Source organism: Bombus fervidus, chromosome 12 (assembly GCF_041682495.2).
Source record: "Bombus fervidus isolate BK054 chromosome 12, iyBomFerv1, whole genome shotgun sequence".
NCBI lineage: Eukaryota > Metazoa > Arthropoda > Insecta > Hymenoptera > Apidae > Bombus > Bombus fervidus.
In genome coordinates this window covers 8,147,352-8,173,607 of record NC_091528.1, presented here as the reverse complement: position 1 = coordinate 8,173,607, position 26,256 = coordinate 8,147,352, and the positions used below count along the sequence as shown (strand labels likewise).

General features: G+C 37.8%; 1 protein-coding gene across 2 annotated transcripts in view; it reads right to left on the bottom strand.

Moving 5' to 3' along the window:
* The window catches only part of LOC139993160 (zinc finger protein rotund), a 247,346-nt gene that overhangs the window by 84,378 nt on the left and 136,712 nt on the right, over nucleotides 1–26,256 (bottom strand). For both annotated transcript variants that reach the window (XM_072014638.1, XM_072014639.1), the window contains exon 5: nucleotides 6,032–6,207. In XM_072014638.1, coding sequence (XP_071870739.1) covers nucleotides 6,032–6,207 — 176 coding nt within the window. The remainder of the gene's footprint in view (nucleotides 1–6,031; nucleotides 6,208–26,256) is intronic.

Sequence of the window (26,256 nt, the reverse complement as noted above, 5' to 3'; positions counted from 1 at the left end):
CTTTTAGCGTACAAATGGGTTAAAAAATATAAAATATTTCTCTTTAAGGTGTCAAGTGTTATTTTATCTTACGCCATGAATTGAAAAGTACAAAATATCGAAAAATCTATCGCAAAATCATTTCTCAATAAAATCATTTTTCATTCATTTTTAACGATAAATAAACACGGCCTATCGCGAGTCCTTTATGAAGAATCTCGCCCTCTTTGAACTCCCTCCCCCCCCCGCTGCCCTATATTCGATTGCTTCCATAATTCCACTAATTTCTCATTAATTAGGAAATAAAGAACATTTGAACCAGGCGTTGAAGATTAATATTAACTCGTATCGCCCTGCCTTAACCTATTAATTACGGAACGAAGAGTATCGAACTCTATCGTAAGATGATTCCAGCGACAAAGAAGCACAGTTCATCACGGTCTCTCGGTGAAGAAGGGCCTCTTCTTCGAGCTGCCTTCGATACCCTTAATTCGATACTAGTCACGGCCCGATCCTGTGGTCGTCGGCGTCGATAATTGAGGAAGCGGCGGCGAGATTAGCGAGTGGGGGGTTGCAGCTGCTTCGTTATTATGATTTTCTTCATTAAATGCCGATCAAGGCAACGCTTTAATGGCTTTCTGGGTCTTATCAGCCGCGGCAAATAAGACGAGCGCTACTCGCGCGCATAAACCCGATCGTGTGGAGAGAGCGAGATACGGCGACCCGCTTATTCGTCAGCCGCTTATTTCAATATTACAGTGTAATAAATAGCGAGCGAGACTCGCCGAGGATTAAATCGACGAAAATTACAGATTCCCGGCTACGCGAGGGCAGAGGGAGGCAACAAGAGCGGCAAAGAGAAAGGGGAGGGAGTCGGCTGGCAAATTACATAGATCTCGCGCAACGGTATATTCGTGTACCTGTGCATTTTTCTTTCACTTGTGCTCTCTTCAACGCACGGCAAAACGATAAGGGAGCGTAGCTTCGATGTGCTTTTACGGTGTCGTTATCGATGGGGTTTGCAGTTCTGGAGCTGTTCGAATCTGTTGAAATTTCAAAGTGATAACGAGGTGGTTCATGTTTGCAGATGGTGTGCTCTTTGTGGTTTTGGCAAGCAGAATGTTATAATTTGCAGTGTCGCGATCCTGTAGGTACAGGTTTCTTCTGTAGGAATTTAAAAGCGACGATGAGACGGTCGAGGATTTTATACGGCACGTTTTTCGTGGAATTTCTTAGAAGATTTGTCAGGAGTTCCATCGAACAAGATCTCGACGTTTCGTTGCGGCAAGTTTCTGCAACAAGTTCCATTAGACGCTTGGTCGCTCGATGAAAATCCGAAGATGATCGTTGCATAGAAGTTAAACGCTCGTTTCCCGAGACTGCGATGTCGTCGACGCTCTTTCACACTGTGACTTTCTCAGGTGTTTCGATCGAAGAAGTTCGAAACACAATGCGGTTGCACTTTGCTTCTATCAGATGATTCTTGAACAGTGTGCCTCACGCATAGAAATTATGGCTTTCTTAAGATTTCCATCCTGAAACCTGCCCTCGTTCCGTGGCTCTGTAATACTCTTCGCTGTACGTTTTGCATTTTTACAGATATCACAAGATATTACTTGTTTATCACACCACGCTGCTTGTATAGTATACTAAGTAAGTCGCGCTATTTTTTTCACACACGCGACCGCGTTCAGATATAAAGGTTCGATAGCAGGAAATTTTCTGGTGCTCCGTTATTATTAAAAATTGAAAGAACGCATACAGACTTTTAGGGGAAAAAAAAAAAATTTGAAAGAAACAGCGAAACGATCGAAAACCGAGCTCGATGCCAGAAGAATCGCCAAATCTCTTCGTTACGATATTCCAATTTAAGATCACGTGCTTACATAAAGTTTCGTAAAAGAATAACCGGAAAAAGAGCGATATCTGTTTGCAAATTTTCATTCTCCGCCACTTTTGAAACGAGAAAAATCGATGGTCCAATTCCATCGATCGATATAATTTATATCCACAATATTTATTGTTTGTTACGATATTTCGCGAAATCCGTGCATTCTTCCATCGTGCACTCTCACTCGTGCCTGTTCGCTTAATGGCAGACAATAATTGTTGTTTTTCAACGGAAACAGGCAAGATATACGTGTCAGATCATGCACGATGTGTTTCACTGGCCTCCGGCCTATGATAATCTGTCCTATTCTATAAACGTTCGGTGAATATCATTAAATTTTAACGATCCATCTTATGGTACGTTGCGCCGCTCGTCCTTCGGTCTCTCTCTCTCTCTCTCTCTCTCTAGTTTCTGTCTCTTCTTCGCCTTGTCTCTTCCTCTACCAGCCGATTCATCGTCGTCCTTTATTCGTCGCTGCGTTTCAGTCTCTCGATTTATCTTGTAGATCGATGATTTTTCCTTGGGCTACGTGCATCATTTCTTCCCTCGTATACGTTTTCTTGGATGTTCTTCTTTTGGAATTTTACTTTTTTTTTGTTTTGTTTGATTTTATTACGCTGTGCATTTTTATCATTAACTTCTCTTCAGGCGTTTCAATGTTGGGAGATTAGGCGGTAGCAAATGTTATTTTAATTCGAGCATACTTCGTCTTACCCTTGTTCATCATACACTTTCATTTCCTCTTTAGCTTCTTCTCTTCCTTTTTGCTTCTACTCGTTTCTTCTATTTTCCAGCGTATTATTTTTTTATTCTCTTCTTCTATTATTTTTGCTCTTATTTAATCTTATGAGAGCCTCTCCTATACCTTCCTTATCGCAACGTTTCCACTTCTACGTAGCTTTTATATCATCTTCCTTTAAACAGTCGTCGAGGTTTCTAAGAAACCTGACGCTGCAAGTTATGCATAATTTTCATCTTCCGATTACGTTTCGCGAGCTAATTTTATACTTCCAAAAAATCACTCATTTTGCTGGACATCACCGATTCAACTAACTTTCTAAATTCTATGATAGTTGCTAAATATAGCAAAGAGAATTCTAGTTTTCTCTCAAACAGCCTCGTACCGAGTTATTAAACGAATAAGACTTTCTTACATTAATCGAAACTAATCGATTACGTTAATCAACTTGAAAGAATTTCAAATTAGATTAATCCCATCGAACAAGTACTTCTTTAATCAAATTAATAAGATACACGAGCCAGTAGGCATTTTCAAAATCCTGATCAAATTTTCACGATCCAACATCTTTCTATAGTTTCATTTTGATAAACGCTAAAAATACCAAAGATAAGAAAGGGAAAGTGTGATTCAAGTTTGGTTTATAAGCTTCGTCGTGTTGACATTTGGAGGATTGCAAGATTGTTTAATATCTGCAAACAGCCCCGCAAGGAGAAAAGTTAAAGAACCTACTCTTGGATGGATGTACCTGGATACTTGAAATCCGGTCGTAAACGTAGTGGAAAATTGTTGGTGACAGCTCAATTTCCGAAAATCACCCTTCAACCCTTTCATTACCTATTGCAACGGGACGAACGATACCGTTCAAACGGCTGACACTTTTGCTTCTCCACTCTCCTATATATACGATCACGGCGTTCTTAACTTTAAATTGCATTTAACTCCATTTCGATCTTATAAATTTCCATAGGAAGAAATCGAACACGGTTATATGGGAAATATTGCGAAAGTGATTTATCACGGTGATAATCCAATGATAATCCAAATCGTTCTCACACAACATATAACCAACTATACCAATTAACGGAGATACTTAATTCAATCGTCAAATAGACTTACCGCGTACTAATCTTCGTTCCGTAAAATGAGATCACAATATACACAAAGGAATAATAATAAAAATGAATTTCCCAATACTTTCGCGAGCAAATACAACTTCTAAATGATGTTGAACAAAAATGTTTCAAATTATTAGCATTAACTGTACGTAGGTACGAAGAAAAGGGAACTTTGATTGGTTCGCGTAATTTTTCCTCTTCCGTCTAATTTCCCCGAATCGTTAACGCGGCTAATTGCAAACACTGGCAAGCTGCTGCGCTTTTGTGTGCTTTCGCGATTAAGCAAAATCCCTGGCTTTTCGACGACACGATGTAAACGACAAGATCCTCTTCTCGACAGGCGGCGCTGCTCCATTTCGAGAAACATTCGTGAACAACGTTTTTCCTAAACCTGAGGATCTCCGACGTTCGGGGACGTACTAGACCTCCGGCTAGGACGGGCACAAATAGAAATAAAATCGATACACGTCCGGATGAGATACGTGCAAGACGAAAAATGTTCGGGCCCGAGGAAAGCTTCTTCGAGAAGAAAGAGAGAGGATGGAATTTATGCATTTTTGTCTTCTTCTTCTTCTTTTTTTTTTTTTTTTTTTTTTTTAGGTGAAATGGAGAGACTTGAGGGAATATTTGAAGTATTCTTGGAAATTAAGATTAGGAAAGAAAAGCGACGAAACATCTTTGCGAAAGCATTTTTACATTTTTCCAATTACATAGAAGATTACTATAGCGGATTTATGAAGATCTAGCATGAGGACTTAGACCATAAAGAGAGATTATACTGCAAGAAAATTTGATAGAAAATATACGATAAAGGTAAAGTTACAGACTTTAGGAGAATCTATTCCAAACTACTGTTGATTATATATAATATTTATATAATATTATATTTCTTCAAATGATGAAACCACATCAAAGAGTAAATTTATCATCTAGTTGACCATCATACTGAATGAACGATACACATAGAAATAGGCTAAATTGGTCAAAGAAAACCGCGATATAGAAATAATAAGAAAGCTTTGGAGAATTTCCTTATATAAAGAACCGTATTCGCAATATCAATCATTTAGAACTCAAATCCCGTAAGAATTTACCTTGAAATCGTTCGCTTTTCGATTGTACTAGAAAACCAAATACTTGAAAGACAAAGTAGGAAGCACGAAGTTGCTGGTCACAGAAAGAGAAAAAAGAATCGTGGAATTACGCTGGGACAACTGACAGGGTAAGAGGGGAAATTAAAAAGGAGAAAGGCTAAGGGGGTGGGCGTCTGTTTTCGCGTTTCTACGGCGTATTCCAACCAGGAACAGTGGAAACTGGTTGCCGAAAGAATAGCTGATGTTTTACAACAGTGGCTTTTAACCCTCGTGGCTTTGTTCAATTGCAGTAGAAACAACGCAAACTTGCGGCAAAAATCACTACCATACGAACAAGACCTAAGGGAACCCCATAAAGTGTTGGAGTATCATAAAATTACTCATTAGCTGACGAAAGAATGGGACCGTAATTGTATCTATATATCCATTTTTTTAAGTTATTTACTCTTGATAAGGATTACATAGAATTAACTGTTATTTTACCACCTTATGCCTGTAATGAAAATTGGTAGGGATGTAATTAAACAAGTAAAACCTGAGTAGAAAACTTCCTTAATTGTTATTATAGATATTATAAGGTAAATTATTATAATAGAATATTATAGAGCGATATAGTAGAATAGAATACAATACAATAGAAGTATTATAAAAATTATGGAATACAGTTATCATCCAGACAATTCGTTAGGTTATTCGTTAGGAATTTTCGCGATATTTTATGTAGAACTCGAGATTTTCATCTCCGAGTATTATCGATCGAATAATAATTTAATGTAAGACGAGAAACTACATTTTCGCGAATGTTTATTATCAATTACCAAAATTATCTGACTCGTGTATTAAAAAATCTTCACGTATGTTCTAAATCAAAAATTTTCGATATACCTGAAAAACTATACCTGTTCTTCTCCTTAAAACTTCTCCCTATAATTTTTCTATGTAGGTTCTCCTGAAATTGTTTATCGATAAATATTATCCCCCTAATGTGTAGAACCTCAATAAAATTGCCAAACCCCCGAACGCGGAAACACGATTTAGCCATAAAATAATATAGATCAAAAATCCAATATCATCAATGACCGCGTCATCGATGCGACGTTACAAAATGGAAACAGAAAAATAGTAAGAATAAAGATACGGATCTCTGAATTAAAAAATTAGAATAGAAAGCTAAAATGGGAAGAAGAAGAGGATATTTTCGATTACTTACCTGTGGACACATCTTGCATTGGTACTTTCTCGGCGGATGAGAGTGTGGTCCACCTAAATGGGGGTTCAGATGCGACGGATGAGATGGTTTCACGGTCAAAGGTTGAGGAACCACCAGCAGACTCGCTGGAGGACTTCCGCTGCTGGATCCCCCGGCTCCTCGATATTGTTCGTCACCTGTAATCAACAAACAACGATGCAAATCTCGTTAGAAACGCTTCAAGTGTATATTTAGTTTCTTAAGACCAAGTCTAACTGTTTCCTCATAAATAAATAATTTATGTTTGTCACACGATACCAATTAAGTCTGTTATGTATGATTCATTTAGAGAATTTTTTAATTGTATCTCTGTGTTAATCGATAATAGATATAGTCGTGAAGATATATTAAAATAAGAACATAGAATTGAAACAATTTTGTTATTTAAATAATGTACCTGCATTTTAAGGCTGCTTTAGGCTATTTCTTTCTCCGTTATATGTTAATAAAACATCGTTATCAATATTAAGCATTATTAAAAAGTATTAATTTTAATTGCGGATTAACACGTTCACGCCGACGTTGCGTATGGATTATTATTTGACGGCCGCATACTATTTATAGATAGCTATTATACTATTATTTAAATGTACAACTATAATATTTTCTTGCTGGTACGCACCGTCTGATGGAACACTCAGGTATGAGCCACCGGTGGTACACGCCGCCTGATGGCAGGTTCGAGCGTGAGCGATCGGTGGAACGCGCTGGCGTGAACGTGTTAATATCCACGTTCAAAATATTCGTCAATTACGTTGAACATTATTCGGGAAATAAAGTAGAACTTGATTGTTTCAAAGTTCAAATATCTTTTAATCTACAGAAGTGAATGCTCTGGAAATGAAATAATCTTTCACGACTACTTTTTGTCGCTTCGGTCTTTGATATATTCCAAAGAATTTCATTGTCGATAGGGAATAAACAGATTAATATCTAAAGTATTTGTTAATTATATTAAACAAACATTATGCAGCGTGAAATTCGATTACCATCGCGATCAGGTGGAAATATTAATTGGCGAAAAATTTCTTTTGCTCGTAGGACTGTATAAATATAACACGAACGTTAGAGTTATACGTGTTTTATGATCGTGACTAACCAGATTAGAAAGTCACTATCGCAACGAATAGATATTTAGTTATTAAACTGGTTCGGTGGTTTCGCGAGCGTTATTGAATCAGAGAAATTTCTGCTGCCATTCATCGCGACAATTAATACGATATAATATGTCCATTAAGTGGCAACGACAGAAAAAATGATAAAATGTTAACGTATCAGCGTGAACGCAATGCAGCTAATAACAGCGTAATTCAAGGAATTCTGCCTGCGTTTATCGTAACGAGTGATCTTGAATAAAAAAGATTATAATTAGAGGGCATTATGCGATGCCGCGGAAATAAATGTCGTTACAGAAATGCCCGCAGTATCTGCCTTCGTTTTTTTTTCTTCCTTTCTTTTCTTTTCTCTTTACTGTTACGAAGATGCACAGTTAAGATACTTTCTTCTATTATCGATAAATAACAGATAATAAATCCACGTAACGTGATCTCAATGAAAGTTAACACACATGTTACGGCACATAATAATGTTTCGTACGATGTTAACGATTGGTTCCAGGAAATTGTAGTTTAGAAAAGTAAAAGTTCCTAGAGCAATCATCGTTACGAGATAATTACAATTTGTAGAAGTTTTCGATAAGAAATAAGGAATCGATCGTTTCAAACGATCTCCAGAACTTTTCCTTCCAATTATTACTGTTCGACTAATCTAGAATTATCGAAATTCATTTTCTTTAATCATTATACAATGATTTGCACCTGATAACGATACTCATTTTTCGATTCTTAATACCAAAGAATTTAAAAGTCCCATGCTATTCAGATTATATTTGCTCGGAAGATAATTATTAAATCTCGGAATAATTAAATCCTCGAAGTGAATTTTCAATCTTTTCCTTACGATCCCTGCTTTCGAAGGAGAAGCTCGAATATTATCAAGCTGCTATATATAATCTTCAAAAATAATACCTAAATCAGTGTATTATCACTTTCAAGATGGTATCTAATCATCAAAACTGTCACTTCTCAATCTCCATAGAAATCCAATATTACTAAACTGGATACTTCGAATTCGAAGAAAAGTCAGATATTACCAGAATAACATCCAATCACGAGAAGTCCCATTATCTTTCCATAAATTTCAAAGATAGGTCGATCCCTACCAAATTATCTCTCTAATTTGAAGAAACATCAAATATCAAATAATATCAAAACCCTACATCAAATATTCCAATCACTAAACGATCCTGAAAAAATTATCCGACCATCAAACTCCCACTGCCTCTGTACAAATTCCTAAAAAACATCGAATCTCGTCGAACTATTTCCTCCTATCAACCATCGATTAAAACAAAATAAAATAAAAAAAAGAAAAAAGGAGAACGGACGTAATAATCTGAAAACTCACCTCGAAGCAAATAATGTCCCTAAATCTACTACGTTCTCCGATTGAGAAAAGACCAGGAAAGACCTACGTTACGTTCGATCGACGACGATAAAATCCGGACGATAATTGATGGAAGGTATACGGCGCGAGATATGAGGAATTGCACCGGTTACAAGCAAACACGCAGAGAAAGAGGCACGCGGATCGAGACTGACGCAACGGCGGCTGGTGCGAGGGGCAAGGATCCTGGCAGGTTGCAAGGACGAGTGATCCTGCATTACGAGTAGCTGTCATTAAAGGCAAGTTCTCAATATCGAGACCGAGCCACACGGCGAGTACAGGTGCATCCGCTCGGTGTGTGCGTGCGTTGTTCGATCGAGCTCTGTTTCTCCTCGTTCCATCGCTTCTCTTCTCCTCGTCTTCTATTAACATTTTTCTTCCTGCCTGCTACCGGTGGTCTTCAAATCGACGTGATCGCGAGAAGAAAGTTTCGAGTTTCAGAGCGGTGTTTCTTATTACGCGTTTCTTTTCCTCGACATGCGTGGTCGAGGGCGAATCAAATGGAAATTCAAGCATTTAGACGTTTGCCAAGCCGAAGAGCGATGCTTCTTATCGTTATTTCGATTAATCTTTCGTTTGCAGATCGTTGCGGGGATCAATAGGAGGATATCCAATGTTACGAGGTTTCCAATCTTTCGCTAGTATCGTTGGGTCAATTTATACGTCAGTTAGGTTCTTTAGTTTTGGGCTGTTTAGTTTCTTCTGACAATTTTCTTCGTGTAAAATCCAGGATACTGATTAAATTGCACTACTACAGAATTAAGTTACACAGAGTATCGTAAGTTAAACTGACTTATATTGGCACCTTTGTGGAAAGAGATTTCTGGATTTTGTTCTCCATATGTAAATTTAATTAGAGCCATTTTTTTAGAAGCCAAACTCTGGTGAACTCGACCTTCTTTGTTGAACTTTGTTACACAGGTAACGGAGGAACGAATGATTTAATTTCGTAAGTTCATTTATAACAGCAAAATGGCATAACCTTGCACTCTGTCAGGATTCCTGTTGCAGCTGGTGCATCTTACGAATCTTCAAATAACAACGACGATCGTTAAAGAACTTTGCAAGTCGAAGAATTAACTGAATACACAGTTCACCGAATGCTACGTCTCTCGAGCCGATCGTTAAAATCGTTTCATCATGAGATCCGGAGCGGTTCTTCATTTCTCCTTTTCCTTTTTTTTTTTTTTTCTTCTTTTCAAACATCGACTTGGTTTTGCACGCCACGATCGAACGATTTCTGACTTTCATTACGCATTACGCGTTCCACGGGGTTTATTGCGCTCTCCTGATCCTCTCCGTTTCTTCGTTAATTCCTTTTCTCCGTCTTCCTTTCGTACGAGGCTGTCTTTCCTCCAAGATGAATTTTAGTACGGCCAAGAAAGTCGGATCGCGAGCGCGTAAAAAGCTGGCGGAAGCATTAGGAGCATTAAACGGAGGAAGCTGTAATGAATTACGTATCTGATCTGTTTCCTGCCAATAAGAGAAAAACCCACGTCTGTTCGACCTTGCCCAGCCATCAGACATCTTTAAAAATAAGATTCAATTACTGGAGCGGGGCAAACCGACGACCAAATTGCCTTCCAGTTTTCAGCCGACTCTCGACGCTAATTTCTTGTATTTTTAAATAAATATTATTTTCAACCTCGCAACGTCCTATCAAATCCGCTCCAAATTCGTTCCAAAGCAAAATAACCAAGAGGAAACTTAAAATAAAATTAATCGAACCTAGAGCATCATAGAAATCTTCTCAATTTGCTCCATTGAAAATAAATACATTGTACGTCACATAAAAATATAAATATAAATTCGACAGGAAATTCCAACTCCCTATGCTACGAATACATCAAAAATTCACAGCTTGTTATACTTGAAACTGGAAACTTTGACGAGAAACATGCTACACGTCGCGAGGAAAATAATTTTTTTCCCTACGTAGTTCTCATCGTCTATGTACTATCCGTTTGAGAAACAAATTAACAGAGAGAACTGCACGGTATCAATAGCAATGACACGAGCAAGAGAAGCCAATTAATCTTAGTGTTAAATCGCGTCAGCGCTCTGTGCAGAAATTTTTGCAAATCACGTTTCTCCGTACATTTTTATCGCCTGGCTATTACCGTCGCGTTTAACTGGTAATTGGCTGGTTCATGCACGTGTAATTGCTCGTGCATATGCAGCCGCGACACTTTAACCCGTGACCAAAGAACACACGGGCCTTTAAGGTGTTATAGATTCTGCATACAGAAATTCAATTCCGTTCCTATTTGCATTTCGATTGCGCGCGTCTAAGAGCTATTTATTGAGAAGGAAAGGTAGTCGGCAACTATACGATGTATATGTATGTGGTTTTTTCCCTCGCCTGATTGGTGCATACGAAATGTCTTTTTTTTTTTTGTGCATTTTGCCTGCAGATGATATTCGATGGTTATGAATCACGTTAACACTATCACGAGCTACGACGTTATAATAACGTGATATAGGTGTGCGCTATATATAGAGATGTATTACAACTTTGATTTTTAGACCCATTACTCTTGTACTTGTATATCTCTTTTTACTCGTTTTTTAAAAGTCAATTTATATTATCACGCGAATAATATGTCAATCCATCAAGCCTCTCTGTTCGCTTGATTAATACGACAAAATTGTTCATAGTAGTAATCCTATAATTGGTTCGAATATATTAATCATCTTGATAAATTATTCGCTACATTGAAACGCTGTACCTTCAACTATACCTTCGATTGGTTTTTCAACAGCGGGGTTAAGCTTCTAGAATTAATGTACAGCTTAAATGCTACACAAGATGCTGAACCTGAGACAAATAAGAAAAAGTCCACGAGAGAGCTATATTAGTCTTTGGCATTTCGAAAAATCATTCTCCTAAAGATCAATACGATAACTGTGCAAATTTATTTTCCTAACAAAAATCAACCTTCCCTGTAAATTCATTTCCACCGTGTCCTTATCTTTGCCATCTTTCATCAAAGTAAACTCTATACGGAACAATTGTCATATTTTATTTCATGAACATATTTCATACGTCGTACGTTTATTCTCAACGTTTTCCGTAGATTTATCTCTATGGTATCCTTTCTGCTTTACTCGTCTCTTATAAAAAAAAAAACTGCATACACGAGAAACAATTGTCGTATAATCAGCATCGTGAAATATAATGGCGCGAGTTAAGTACAAAGGGTTGGTCAACGTCCACGTGATACAACATTTCTTTTCGTTTGAAAACAGACGTCGAATCGGTTCTCTTGGCGACTATACGTAACGTTCTCCTCGCGGCACAATTAATTGATCTTTCCAGCGTGCTTGAACTCGATAATTATCATTTGCATACGCGATCTCGTGCACCGTGAGCCCCGATCGTCTTTCTTGCTTTGCTCGGTCGACGGGGGACGGCGGCAGGTTCTCCTTCGACCGGCAATTATCGCACGGAATATCGCAATACGGCGGAAAGCTGCAGCAAGTGCGACATTTTTCTACGTCGTTCCGCTTCATTGCAATTCGACCATGATCTATCGCTGCTTATCCACCTATTAAACGTGGAAGAACGTCGAAAACGTACCTGGACCGCTCTTTCCTTCGATTTTGACGCGTTACGCGTTATATATTGGAGCCGATAAGGATCAAAAATTCGCATGACGATTCGAACCTCTTCTTTTACTTGCATTAATTAAATTAATTTTAGCATCAGACTTCCAGTCCGAATGTTAAATACATGATGCGTTCCACTCTTTGATTAATCGTTTTGTTGGCGATGAAGATTGAGATAATTGTTTAGCCTCCATGAATAATTTGGTGCACGTATCTATGAGATATCGATTGATTTCTGAAGAATTAGATACCAATCGCTGCTTAAAATTAAGCAATTGTTAATTGTTAATTGTTGAAAAGATTTGATCATTTTCTCTCCTTAGGAGGAATTAACTCGGTAGCCATCGAGTCCTACCATTTTTGTTCTGTCTTCTGTTCCTTTTTTCTTTTATTTTTTCAAACGGCTAATTGGCTCAATTTCACATTAGCGCGAGAGGAATGATAGAGAGAAGTATCGTAGAAATATCGGAATGATATTAACCTGGTTGCATGTACAGCACAAGAAGACTCTAACAGAGAAGGATCAAGAGATCATCGGTAGCAAGTAGACTAAGGTTGCTGAAATGATATGCTTCTCGGAAAATTGCATAAGATCTTTAACCTGTACATAGTATAAGCAAAAAATGTCGGAGTCGTTAATAACATTTCTTTAAACAGCTTTAACATTTACGTATCGAAGATCTTGAACTTCGCATACATATTTTGATCAAAATAAGAGAAAAAAGAATGGAAAGAAAAAAAAAAGAATGATTAATCATTTCTATGTTACATTCGAACGGAGTAGAATTCCTGCGATGGATTTATCAGAAAAATTTTCCGTTTACACAGGAGAGATCGTCGTAAAGCAGAAGTCGAGAGGTGGCTCTTTATACTCGCTGAATGGAACACGATAATGTGACGCGAAATGAGAATAAAAGCCGACTCTGCTAAGTTTAGAAACGCAAAGCAATCCAGCCGACTAGGAACAAGATACATTACCTCTTTCAGAACTCTTCTTTTTTTTTCTTTTTTACTGCCGTCTCGAGAACAATATTCCTCTTTTTATTCTATTTAGCCGTCGATACAGGATGCAGATTCATCTCGCAGTTGTTTACGAGGCAAATTTCGAGGACGATCAACATTTTTCGAAAATCACGCTACCACTCCCGGCCAATTTATTATCCGCCCGCTCCTTTTTTCCACGTCATGCCTGTTTGCTTGCCTTCTTATTTTTCTATATATTTTCGGAAATGAGCTACGAACCCGATTTCTCGATGACAAAACTCGCTGAACTTTCAGACAAAAGCCAAGTAATTCCGTTGATTTATATAGAAGCGACCTTCGCTAACTTAAGATCGATAAATCTTGTTTCGAATGCCAGATAAGCCTAACTGCTGTTTATACATTAATAGAAAATTTAATCACAATGCAGAACGTAAAGATGTATAAAATATTCAAAACATATATAGTCTTCGTTTCTTCATTGATAATTTTAATGTCGATTAATTCGATTAATTTTATAATTTCATCAACGTTAGATTGCCATATAATTTCAATAGCTTGCATTCGTATTCTAACAAGTAAAATTGTTACTTTTAATCTACCAGTTGTATCTAACGTACGAAACGAATCTCTACTTAAACTGTATTACTCTAATCGTATCCGTAAAAATACAAATATGCATAGATATCCGCAGTCCGGTTGCAAACTTCGTAATCCAAACTCTACATTCTCCAATTTATTTTATTTTCATTTACATTTCGAATTGCGTAACTGTTTAACAGCGAACCGTAAAAGTAGCGAGCGTACAAGCGAGCTAATGGCACTGTACAAGTTCGAAATGAATTTTCATCTGTAGTTCGAATCGCACAGCTACCTAAGAAAATGAAAGTTGCAGAAAGTAAAAGTTCTGAATCTAAAAATAAACCGAGCGAACCGCAACAATTCAAACTGAATTTTCAATTATGTCTCGAATCGCCTAACAGCTTACGAGCTGTAAAAACTGGCAAAGTTCTGAGCGTAAAAGCGAATTAAACGAACTGTGCAACTTCGAAATGAATTTTTATCCGTGTGTTCGAGTCGTATAAACGTTTAAGAATAAATTGTGAAAGATCGATCTTTCGATCGTAACTCGTTGCTCGTTCGAAAGTCGTACGCGTGAAAAAGCGTCGCACTGTTTACAACGAGCGTTAATTTCGCCGCGTGTTTTCATCATCACTGAGATCATTAATGAGGGATGACGTCAGACGGCCCGAGGCATTCTACGCCAGCAACAACTTCAATGGTATTATGGTTTCGGCGCCTGCTCGCGTGAAAAACGCTTCCTTTTTCCTCCTTTTTCTTTTCCTCCTCTTCAGCACGCCTCCCCCTTTTGTTACGATTTCATTCACCAGCCGTTCGAACGAATCGCTGCTTTTTCTCCGTTCAACTCCAGGCACCCGAGTTCTTCTTTTATTTATTCTCTTCGCCTTAGCGCGATATATACGCGGAACCACTCCAATACTCGCGGCGTTTCTCTCAACTTCCATCTCCACTTATAAATTCGTTGTTTCTCCAAATTCTCGAAGAATCAAACGATAAGTTAGAAGTATTTTTCACAATTAACGTGTAGTCGTTTATGCAAAACGATTCTACGAAACATCGACTGCGTATTGAGAAACGTGTTACAAAAATAGAATATGTTAATATTTTCTGAAGATATTTTTTTTGATGGGAGAAATATTAAATAAGATTGCGAAAGCAGATGATTTTCTGCGCAGAAGCCAATTAAAAGTACTACGTACGATTTTTTTCAATGGACCCTCAGCGTGCGTAAGATACGGTTTATCAAACGACGTCATAACGACCATTGTCTTCCCGTGTACAATGACTTTCACGAGTTTTCAGACTCGAAAGTGCATAATCGGAAGAAGCATTCTATCAATTCTGTACGAATCCTCTCTCAGTTAGTCGTACAAATGCATTCGTAGGTACTCGATAGATGTTCAAAGTTAATCAGGAAAAATGACAAAAGACCTGTACGAAAATATTCCCTTCCAAATTCTCCTGGTCATTCAACCAATTACAACTTGCCATTCTAAAAATACTCGACAATTGGATTTTACCTTTCCGATATATTCTTGCGTCGAGAAATCGTGTTTGTCGTCGATTGTATACTCTATTGAGTTGGCAACTAATCCGCGATCACTTAGTTGCCAACCCAATACGTAAGTTGAAAAAGAAAAAGCAAAGAAAAATACGATATTCAATTATGGTTATCATTTTATATAGCAACGATAATTTATAATGATTATCGTTGAGCAACCGTAACAGGGATTGCCAAGATGGTAGAAACTTCGTAAAGATTGGCCAAGTTGCTTACGTGTGGCGCGATTCTAACTGTAATCAAGTATTTAACCGAGCAAAGAGACAAATGTAATGAGGGAACGAGCGGAGACAATCGTCGCCGGAAAACCGAAAAATCTGTCGCGGGCACCGGAAGCTTCCAACGAACGGCGACCTCGAGCAACCGCGAGACAATGCGAAAAGATATAATTGCGAGAGCGTGAGATTGCCTTGTGTATATATATATTATACTACATCTTATGCCATGCGAAAAAAAAAAAAAAAAAAAAAGAGGAACACAGGGAATTAATAACGAAATCACGTTGCCATTACCTTGGAACAATTTCGACAACCAGGCATTAAATCTTAAATTACGACTGATCTTCGGACAAATCGTATAATTCGTATAATTAAAAGCGAAGGTGATTCTTAATCAGGCAACCTTGTATCGATTGTGCAACTTAATTAATCCTTTTAGGACCGAGTGTTCTTTCGACAGTGGGAACAAGTCCTTTTTCGTCAATTGTTAATGATAGAAATACACCTGCTCTGACGAATTGTAATCTCGTTGGTGTAGTTCGGTATAAAACGGTAGTGGAATTTTTGTAATTGAATGACGTTCTATAGTAAAGGATAAAAAGTACTGGAAGATATACGATGATGAAAAAGGAGAAATTTTATTTTGCAATTGATACACCGTGAATTTTAATCATTTTCGTACTGAATATTTGCCATATGGGTAACAGTCATCTATTCTATGCTACACATTATATTTATTCGTTGGTTTTATCGAATCTAAAATCCGCTTTGTAAAGTTATGCTGTCTTTTTTTCTATTTTTTATTTTATAAACTTACTTTCATCTGCAACTTACTCGATTGATTTTGATTTTAAGTAGAACCTTATAATAGTTCGTTGCGATAGAAAGAATCGATGAAACTCGAAGGTTGGTCCCTGAATGGACGAATGAAAGTAAAAATTTCACTAAACAAAAAGTCAACGCGAAAAGAGGCTCTCTTTTGCGGAACTTAAGCTCGCGGGAAACGGGACTAATGGTCGTGAGAGCGCACCAATTGTCTCCATTGTGACACATGTTTATAATTGTTTACCAGCTGCGTCGAAACGAGCCGGAATTCGACTAGCCTCTGCCTCTTTCGTCGAGGAATTTCGACCGTTCCTCTCGCCAACCAACGATTCTTTCTCCTCTTCATAGTTTCTTAAATTCCTCTGTTTCGTAGCAATTAAGATATTGCTATTTTAAAACGATTACCCGAATGATAATTATTTTAAACGATTACTTAAATGATAATTATTTTAAACGGCGAACGATTAAGATTTTTGCAAATCGACTTGGAATATTCCGCGCAATGGATCGAATAATTTTTCCCCGTTCGAAAATCTTTCGCGACGAGGTTTCGACGAGCTTGAAGCGTAGTCGTAAGTTTCAAATGTATTCTATGCAGAGAATTAATTATATATCGTGAAAATCACGCGGCGTAAAATATTGTATGGTATAAATTATTCCACTTGTCAAACGCGAATGCATTGGAAGAAAGGGGAAAAAATTGCCGCGTTACAAAATATCAATAGTGGAGATAGAAAGAAATAAAAGTTTCGATTCTTTGACTCTGATTTGCCAATTCTTATTGAACAATTCCGATTCATATTAGAAAAGAATTCAATGTTTCAATAAAATTCAAACATCTAAATACAGGAATTTCAATTTGAAGAAGAAGTTGAGATTCGCGGGGAAATAATCCTTTGCTATATTTATTTTTCTGGAGAGAGAAAAAGGTAAAAATTCTATTCCTTTAATTTCAACGTCTCTGTTCTTTAGATGGAAAAGCTGCAGTGTAAACTGGAAGAAGAAAATCGTTGATATTCGTAGGAAAACAGTTCTCGCCAGAACGAGTTTCAATATCTCAATTTTAGCTGGCCAATTTCACAAGATAAATAAATACATAAAATACAAATGAAATTGCAAAAATATCAACGGCATAATAATTCCTGGAAAAATAATTTTTTCTACATATACACATACATAGATAATACATATGACTATAAAATACATATAAAACTACATATAAAAATAGATATAAATGGCGAGCAACGAAAAGCGGAAAGAATGTTTAAGAACAAGTGGAAAAAATGTTGACATTTCTAGCAAAACAATTCCTCCTAGATGGATATAAACTGTGACTAGTAAAGAGAAGAAAAAAATGTTTGAGAATGATGAGGAAAGATGAACGAAAAATCGTGCTGTTCGTACGATCGAAGAATGAAAGCGACGGGTGAAAGGGTCGGGCGATAAAGAGGCACGCTGTTATCATTACGATTCTGATTCGGGCCATTAAGATCTCTGTCGTAACAGCCGCGAACACGACGCCGTGGCCTGTGCTTGTCTCCTCGACACTCATGAATATTCGATTGCGAGTCGTCGAGAGCGATCGTGACGTCATTGAGTCGGAAGGATCAAGGATCCTGTCTCTCTGCGTTTTCGATTGATTTCACTGTCTCGCGATGCACCGTATGCCTTTTTGCTTCGATTAATGGAAACACGGAAGGCCCGCGGTCATTTAAATAAAACAAAGAAAGGGAAGAAAAATGTTGCGAAATAGCGAAATGAAAAATAGGATACGCGGAGAACATATTTATTTAACGTGGTGAAGCAGCAAATAGCCGAAACTTGCTATAGGTCACTCGGACGTTATTGGCGACTGATAAAGAATTCTTGATAAAGAAACAGAAAGAAAAAGATGCAAATTACAAATTTGAAAAGTAATATGCATAATACGCTTGCAACTACTAGAACAGAATGTAAAGTAAATTGTAAGTTTCTTGAGAGAAATAAATCTTTTGCATCGCCTATTGAAACTGTACTAATTCGCTAGATAATACTAATAATTAACTGATTGTTTATTAATTAGAGGAATTAGTAACTAAGGTAACTGTATTAAATTGAGAAAATACTATATTTGAATATTTATATGTTTTTAGTAGAATACTATACTGTAAATATTACTTGAATATTTATATATTTCTAACAAGCGTGCAATTCTGGTTGCTAATATTTCACCACGAGATGTGACGCTAAACTATAAATAAACAACTAAATAAAAAAGGAAGCGTAGGTAAATGGAATAAAAGTTTTGCTTAAAGAGTTGGTCGATCTTTGACGTGGAAAATATTTGCGAGTAGCATTGGCATTCGTTACATGAATATTAGATTCGTGTTACATGTTAACATGTCAAATTCAGATTTACGCGCAATGTTAATTTCTAAGCAGATGAATCTCGATATTCGTGTTATTAATTCCTCTAAAATATGAATCTGTCAATTGATAATATTAACGATAATATTAGTATTAAGACTGCGAATAACTATCATTTGATTATACGATTTAGAATGTCGCGAAAACAAGGAAATCGTTATTTATAATTGACGGCAAAATTCCCATTTACTTCTCGTACAGTGGAATTCAATAAAAGCAGGAAGCGAGAAATTAATTATTAAAAGATCCGATAGCGCCACTGTATCTAATTCTAAATTACATTTGCTCGACATTAAAACGATCTATAATCGCGATTTTCACGTTTCCTTAAAACTCACTTACAACTTCCAAAAGCAGTTCTTTCAATCGTTCAATGATATACAAAGACGTGTGAGTTTGTCGAAATCTGTGATCTTCGATTCGAAAGAAGAAAATTGCTAGAACGACGCGTTATAATCTTAGAAACATTTCGCAGAATAAAGAGGGACAAATATAATAGAATTTTTATGTTTCTCGCCTTTCCACTCGAATCTTTACTACTCTTACTTGTTTTATTTTTCTTCGTACATCGAATTGCATAAATTCTTCATTTTTGCCATTCCGACGGATTATCATTTTTTGCAGCCGATAGCTCGTTCAAGTTCAAGAATTAACTGGCTTGAATTATGCAAACGACTGGCAGCAAAATGTTAGCGGTAGCGGGGAACAGCGATCTATCTCATTCGATGCTCAACGAGGTGCACCATGGAAGAGTCTGTGTGCGCACAACACCGAGTAATATAAAATTTAGATCGGAACGAGCTACGATCGCAAGTTCGTACGTGCGGAAACCGAGATTTCGAAGAATCGAGCGGACCTTACGATAAATCCGTGACACGTCGAGAAATTCAATTAGATATCTCCCTCGGTGCTCTTTGAATTTAATTATCCGTATACTTGAATTTTCAAACTGGGCTTTGTGTCTCGGAATACTTGAAAGGAGACTGTGCATTTAATATTAGTCATTCTTCTAAAAAATGTCCACATTTGTCACGACGTGGTAAACGATTTTGAGCTGTTTCAGAACGTCGTTCGATTAATTTTGACGTCTATCCATCGCGAACTATTCCTTCAAACTCTTAATGAAATTCTTCTTGAACGTCAGATCTATCAATATCGCTAAGAGTTTAAGCGATACGATGGTAAAAGACTCAGAGTCCCGTGGAATGAGTATTGTATTGCTGGAAGTACGAACGAAGGAATCAAATTCCGAATTGCCTGTGAATGTAAATAACTTTCAGCTCCTATCGTTGGCGATTAATTAACTTCTTGCAAACTTTCGACCAGGCTTGCCAAAGATGCAAAATTCCACGGATTAAAATAACGAGAAACTCAAAACTTTCAAGATATAAATCGGTGGCTGGCAAATTTCTAAAAATTTCAAAAATAACGATCCAAAGAACCCAGCATATCCTACACTACGCTGCAAAGAATTTAAATCGAAAGTTCCAACGGATTATACACGACAGAATATTAAAAATTTCGACAATTTTAACACGAAAGAAACAAAGAAGGTAATAAATAAAAAAGGAAGAAACAAAGAAATTCCAAAGCTGGAAAAGACAACAGAGAGAACGAATGTCTTCCTACGCTACGATCTCGTCCAGCAGCAAAAGGAGCTAGTGGCGAACCGCGACGCGTCTGTTTCTCGTTTTAACAAGACATTTTAGTCGATGAGCGTACGCCCGAGGCGACTATTATCCGGGGAGCTGGAAAGGTCCCGAGACGGAATTAAAAATCAGATGCACATTTGGCAAGGCCGTTATGTCATCGAGCAACTATTAGACCAGTTAGCCGATCACCTCGAGGGCATTTGCATATACGTAGGCTAAGATCGTTAAGAAATCGTTCTCGTGGCTGTCGCTAAAAAATATTTTTCTCGCTGTACCAACGCGACAGAGAATTCGAAAGCTTGTGGAGGAATGGAACGTCGGCGAAGGGGAAGAGCGAAGAAGCGACCACGACTTCTTTGGTATTTCCAAAGGTTTTTCATTACACGGAGTGGCTGACGCGACTCTTGTTCCTTTTTCCTCGTTCGAATTCTGGGACGCCAATGAAATTCCCCCGGAAAAGGTCTCGCTGCTGCCATTTAAATCTCCATAGATAGGAAAATCTTGACTCTGTTTTCTTTCGACGGCCAGTCGCGTTTCTCGGCGTTACGACGTTTACGCGACGAATCTCGCCGATTCGATATGCTTTTTCGTTGCTGATGCTTCAACTTCGTCTGTGACGAACGTTACACAAGCGTCAGTGTTTCGCTGTACGTTGAAATTTGGATTCCGAGGGGCAGAATTCTCAAGATTCTCGAGAGGAGGATCGATAGCTATATAGATGCGATATATATGGAAATTGCGAATATATAATTACGAATATCGGTGATTTCTTGATGGATAGTACAATAGATTTTTAGTTTCTTTTACGTGAGAAACCTACATTTTCATTTGGAACATATCCTATCTGTTTCTTATCGCGGAGAGAAATTTGGATTTCAAAGGGAGAGAGAGTCGATTCGAAAGGAAAGGATCGACGAGAAGATGCGATATAATTTTGGAAACTATTTGAAGTATATCGTATAATACTATCCAGGAAATCAATTTAAATCAGTTCGATTTAAATCTTTCAAATAAATACGATACGCTTTATTCCTGACAGGAATAAGACGACGCGTAATAAGACGGGAAATCTCTAAATAAAGAGCTTGATTACGTTTTTGAAAGATTGACAAACTGATTGACAAGTTAAACATCGCTCGATAAAACTGTATCTGAAAAATTCTTTATCTGGATCTTTCTGTTAGCCGAAAAACTTCCATCTGTATTAAAAATTGACTCCGAATTCTGCTCAGCATACAGGAAGAATTGAATGAAAACAGAATAATCGTTTAATAAAATCGATCGCTGGCAGCGATTCGTCAGTAAAACGAAGCGACAAGAAGAAAATTGAAACAGGGTAACGTGGAGGAGGAATCGAGAATCCATCCGTTTGCAGCCAGAAGACATTCATTTTTTTCTTTACTAGCGGAATTTCTCGGGGTTAAGGAAGCGAGGGAATGTTTTTTCCTCGAGTAGACAGACCGTCTGGCGATCGTCTGGCTCGGCTGATCGGTAGTTCAGGTGTTTTTACGGGTCTCTCCCTCTCTTCCCTTAAAACTCCAGTTTTTCTCCCCCTCTGTTGCTTCAGTTTGATGGCTTTTCCAGAGATTTTACCGCCCAGCCTTCGAGTTTTACGACGTCGTTGCTGGATTTTATATCACGACGTAGCGGCAGCTCGTCGATGAGCAACGACCCGATTTACACGTCGCTTTACAGAAACATATCCGCGGAAACGAGCCCTTCCAGACTTAAATTCGCTCTACACTTCCTTTACTTCCACTTTTCGCGCCAGACGACAGATATCAAGAACGATTTCCACGTGCCGTTTTGACGCCATTGTCTCCTACATAGGCGCTAATTGGAAGATTTTTAAGAATTATCGCCGAGCACTTTGACTTTTTCTTTCTTCTTGTCCTGTTCTCGAGGATTTTCAGGCTGCTCGCGGTGAAAATTACGACGCGAGCATGATCAGTGGAAGCATTATACTTAATCATCGAGGATTAATAAGACATCGATCGTTGGTATAATCGGTTTAAACTAAATTGTATTACGATTGTTTCTAATTACATTCGATTAATTAGCGACTTCGTGATACGATTATTTGAAATATTTGTTTCTGACCAATTACTCGCCAATTAAGTTGGCTACGTGATAGAGTGCTGTACGCTCTCAGAAGATGGTGATCGTGAAAGCTCACAGGCGTTTCGGTAATTTAGAAATTTTTCACAAAGTTTGAAAGATTGTAATTTGTATTCTTAATTATTCGCGGGTCGTTTCTTTCGACATAATATCGTGGATTTACTTGAGAATTATTATGACAAACGTAATTTTAACTGAGACAATTCTTGAATTATACATTTAGAGAAAATATTAAGACGCAAGAATGCACAGAATGCGCGTAAGAAATATCCAAAATGATATATTTAACAACTGTAACGTAGATTTTCTTTTCTTAATTACGCGCATAAGAATTGTAAACTCTGCATAATGTCACACAGCGCGGCCAAAGCAAATAACATTATCAATCTAATCAATAAAATTAACAGCAACCTGTATACCTTTTTCAGTAACTTCAAGATTGCACGAATCATAAAATTGCGTTTCATAATGACTCTCGATTCGATTCAGTCTCTTAAAAGGAGCCAGGTGGATTAAACCGAGAGAAAAAATCAGATTTACGACGAATGCAAGTCATTCGACTGTAAAACAGCTGGCTGTTTGCCTTCATTTACGAATCTCGAACGGAAACGAAAGCGAGAGATGTCCATCTTGTTACGTGGATCATCGTAAGTTCGATCGAGGTTGGCTTTCGCGCGACGAAATTCGTCGATTCTTTGCTCCAGGCGTAACATCGACACTTATCGTCGTTAGCGCGGACCTGTTTAACGAAGGAAGCGCAGAAACGCGAAATTACGTTTTCGCAATGCTTTGGCGAATTGGACCTATCGACTCGCGAATTTCCGACTACGCAGAACTGAAAAAGTTTCCTAAGTTAAAGCGGATAGTGAGAAATATAAAATGAATTTTTCACTTTCAATTTTTTTTGTACGAATTAGGATTATCGTGATCTTTGAACTTGTGTATGCTCGTTATCGATCTATGCTTCCAAACAACATTTTCACGCGTCAAACAGTCTCCATTCTACTCGATAAATAAATAATTACACACTGGATAAATCACCTAATTACGACAAGAAGAATAGCATGGCAAATCGACGTGCACGTACGAGATGGAAACAGACTGTTAAATATATTCGACATTCCCTGGCGAAATATCACGTTAACCGTCAAATAAATAATACCTAACAATGATTACTCTACTTTTCTTCGATTTTCGTGAATTTACAGAAAATTCGAAGACGCCTACAAAGTACAATATATCAGGTTGTCCGAAAAGTGTCTTTCTCCTACAGACACGTCTTTTACAACGACGCATCTTTATACAAAAATGACACCTAATCTATCAAACGTTGTGATCTTTATCTTGATAGAACAAAACGGATCATAGGATAAATTCGATGAAGTAATATAAAACGGAAAATGTCGTGCATCCATTATTTCCTTATAAAACGAAAGAAACTTTCCGGACGACCTAATACAAAATACTAAGACACCGATTATCCAAATTACGGTAGCTTCTATGATAGCTGCTAGGCGAACCTTTTATAACAATTTAAACAATTAAACAAGATTCTGAAAAATACGAATTTCCACGAAAGATCGAATAGTCACGCGCTGGCCAAATGACGCAATGGAAAACGAATTGCCAAGAAGCGACAAGAAGAAGAATGCCACTCCAAATCGATATGTAGGTGATCGAAGAAACAGTCTGCTTTAACGTATTCATCATTCGTTCACGAAACATCGTGTTAACCACCTGTGGCGATACAAAGAACATCGTGTCGTGAAAATGAAGCCGATCGCTTCCAATGTCGAAGGAATAAAAGGCCAGTGCAACCTGGTTCGGACCACGCATAGGTGAAAGTCGTTATCCGTTCCATTAACGAGCTGAACCAAGGCGTCATGGGATCGAGACAGTCCACGGGAATCGCTTCGTAACAGGGGAATTACCATGGCGAAGTTGCTTCGGTCATTAGAGACCGACCATTTGCCTCGGTTACGTTTCGAAAACGGAAATCGTGACGAAACCAACCGACTCGAGAGAACTCGCGTGTTACCTCTCTCGGCTTTTCGGTTCTTTCGATCTTAATGACGGTGGGCACTGTCTCTCGTTATTAGACTGCCACCATCTCCTTCTCTGTTCCATTTTTCTTCGGTTACGTTAGCACCGTATTTGTTGTTCTTCACGCGTTTCTCTTGTTTGCTGGTCGGTTTCCGAGGTTTTCCAGATTACGTCTGGTTCGTAAATTGTACAATTTACGATTTTTGTCCGCAAACTAACTTTCTTGTCTGTCGATTTTGAGAGATTTTTGAGATTATGTTTGGTTCTTAGTGTTGCTATTAAGTTCGTAGTGTGAATTTTGGTACAATTTGTAATTACACGATCGTGCGGATAGTGATACGTTCGCGAAGACCAATTTTTCTAGACGAAAATTATATTTGAGTAATAAGTTTTATTCGACACTTCTTACTCGTTTTATTTGATTCGCTGTAGATATTGTAAATACAAGAATCGTTTCTTGTATTGTTTTCGTAAATAGAAAATGGAAGAATGGAAAAGATTTATAATACAAATTTCGAGTGGAAAGGCAACAATATTGCGAGTTAAGTAATAACTCAATCTTTCGAGCCGTCATTATCATCGCCTCGCGTGTCTCGAAACCGAAATCCAGTCAACAGTTTTCGTTGTGCGACTCGAAAATCAGCCCCGAGGGTTGGCGTAAACGTTCCCCTGGACTATTCCTTAATGCACGGATCGCATGACGTTGAAATTTCGGACAAACCAGACCCAAGAATCGTTCGACGATGGCCCAAATTCACCAGCAGACATTCCTTTCTCTTGAGAATTTTCGGGCCATTCCAAGTGAATCAATTACGACGGTGACGAAACTGCTGATTCTTAACAAATGTCTCTAATTACGCGTTATTCATCCAGCTAACGAATTACTATAATTAATTTGTTATTCCAAGAAGAACAAATAAAATTTTATTTTTCTATTATTCTAACAAATAAAAGTATACCAATAGTGTCGAGATAAAAGTAACCAAAAAATTAACAGCTGATTGCTACACTGTGAATTTTTAGATAATTACGAGATATTCGAAAATGCAAAAATCCACGAAATCCACGTAACGTACAAAGTATATAAAATGTATATAGTATTCGTGCTAGTGTTTAGCAGGTGAGACGAATTTCTGCCTAAATTTGTTTCAACCGTGGTCACAAAAATTTGAATTCTCATAAATATCCTCAGCGTACTAATTCTCTACCGGTCGGTCATTAAATAAAGGACATAAGCTAAACGCGAGGACAGACGTGTAAAAAATAGCTGGTAGAAAAAAGTAGCCGTTGTTTTGCTCAGTTTCTTTCCACTTATCAAGTGAATCGGTACACGAGGCACCGTCAGAACAGGCCAATATAGTGGGGAAAACGTGCGTCTCGTAAATGGCCGATCTACACGACACGTCGCGCGTGCCATTGGCAGTGAAAAACATTTATGGAAACGTGCTTCACCTTTTACGAGTGAAGCCACCGATTACTTAATCCCTTCGGGGAGAGCACCGGGAAAAAATGACGGCCTGTGAATGGCCTAGGTCATTGCCGGCGTTCCCTCCCGCTTCGTTAAACGCCGATCGATGATTTCAACTCTTTCGATACCAGGAAAAAACCTGTGTCATTTTCTCTCGTTTACATCTTCCCCAATTCTAACGAGTCTTGTTCGACATTAATCATCGTCGAGAGATTTTG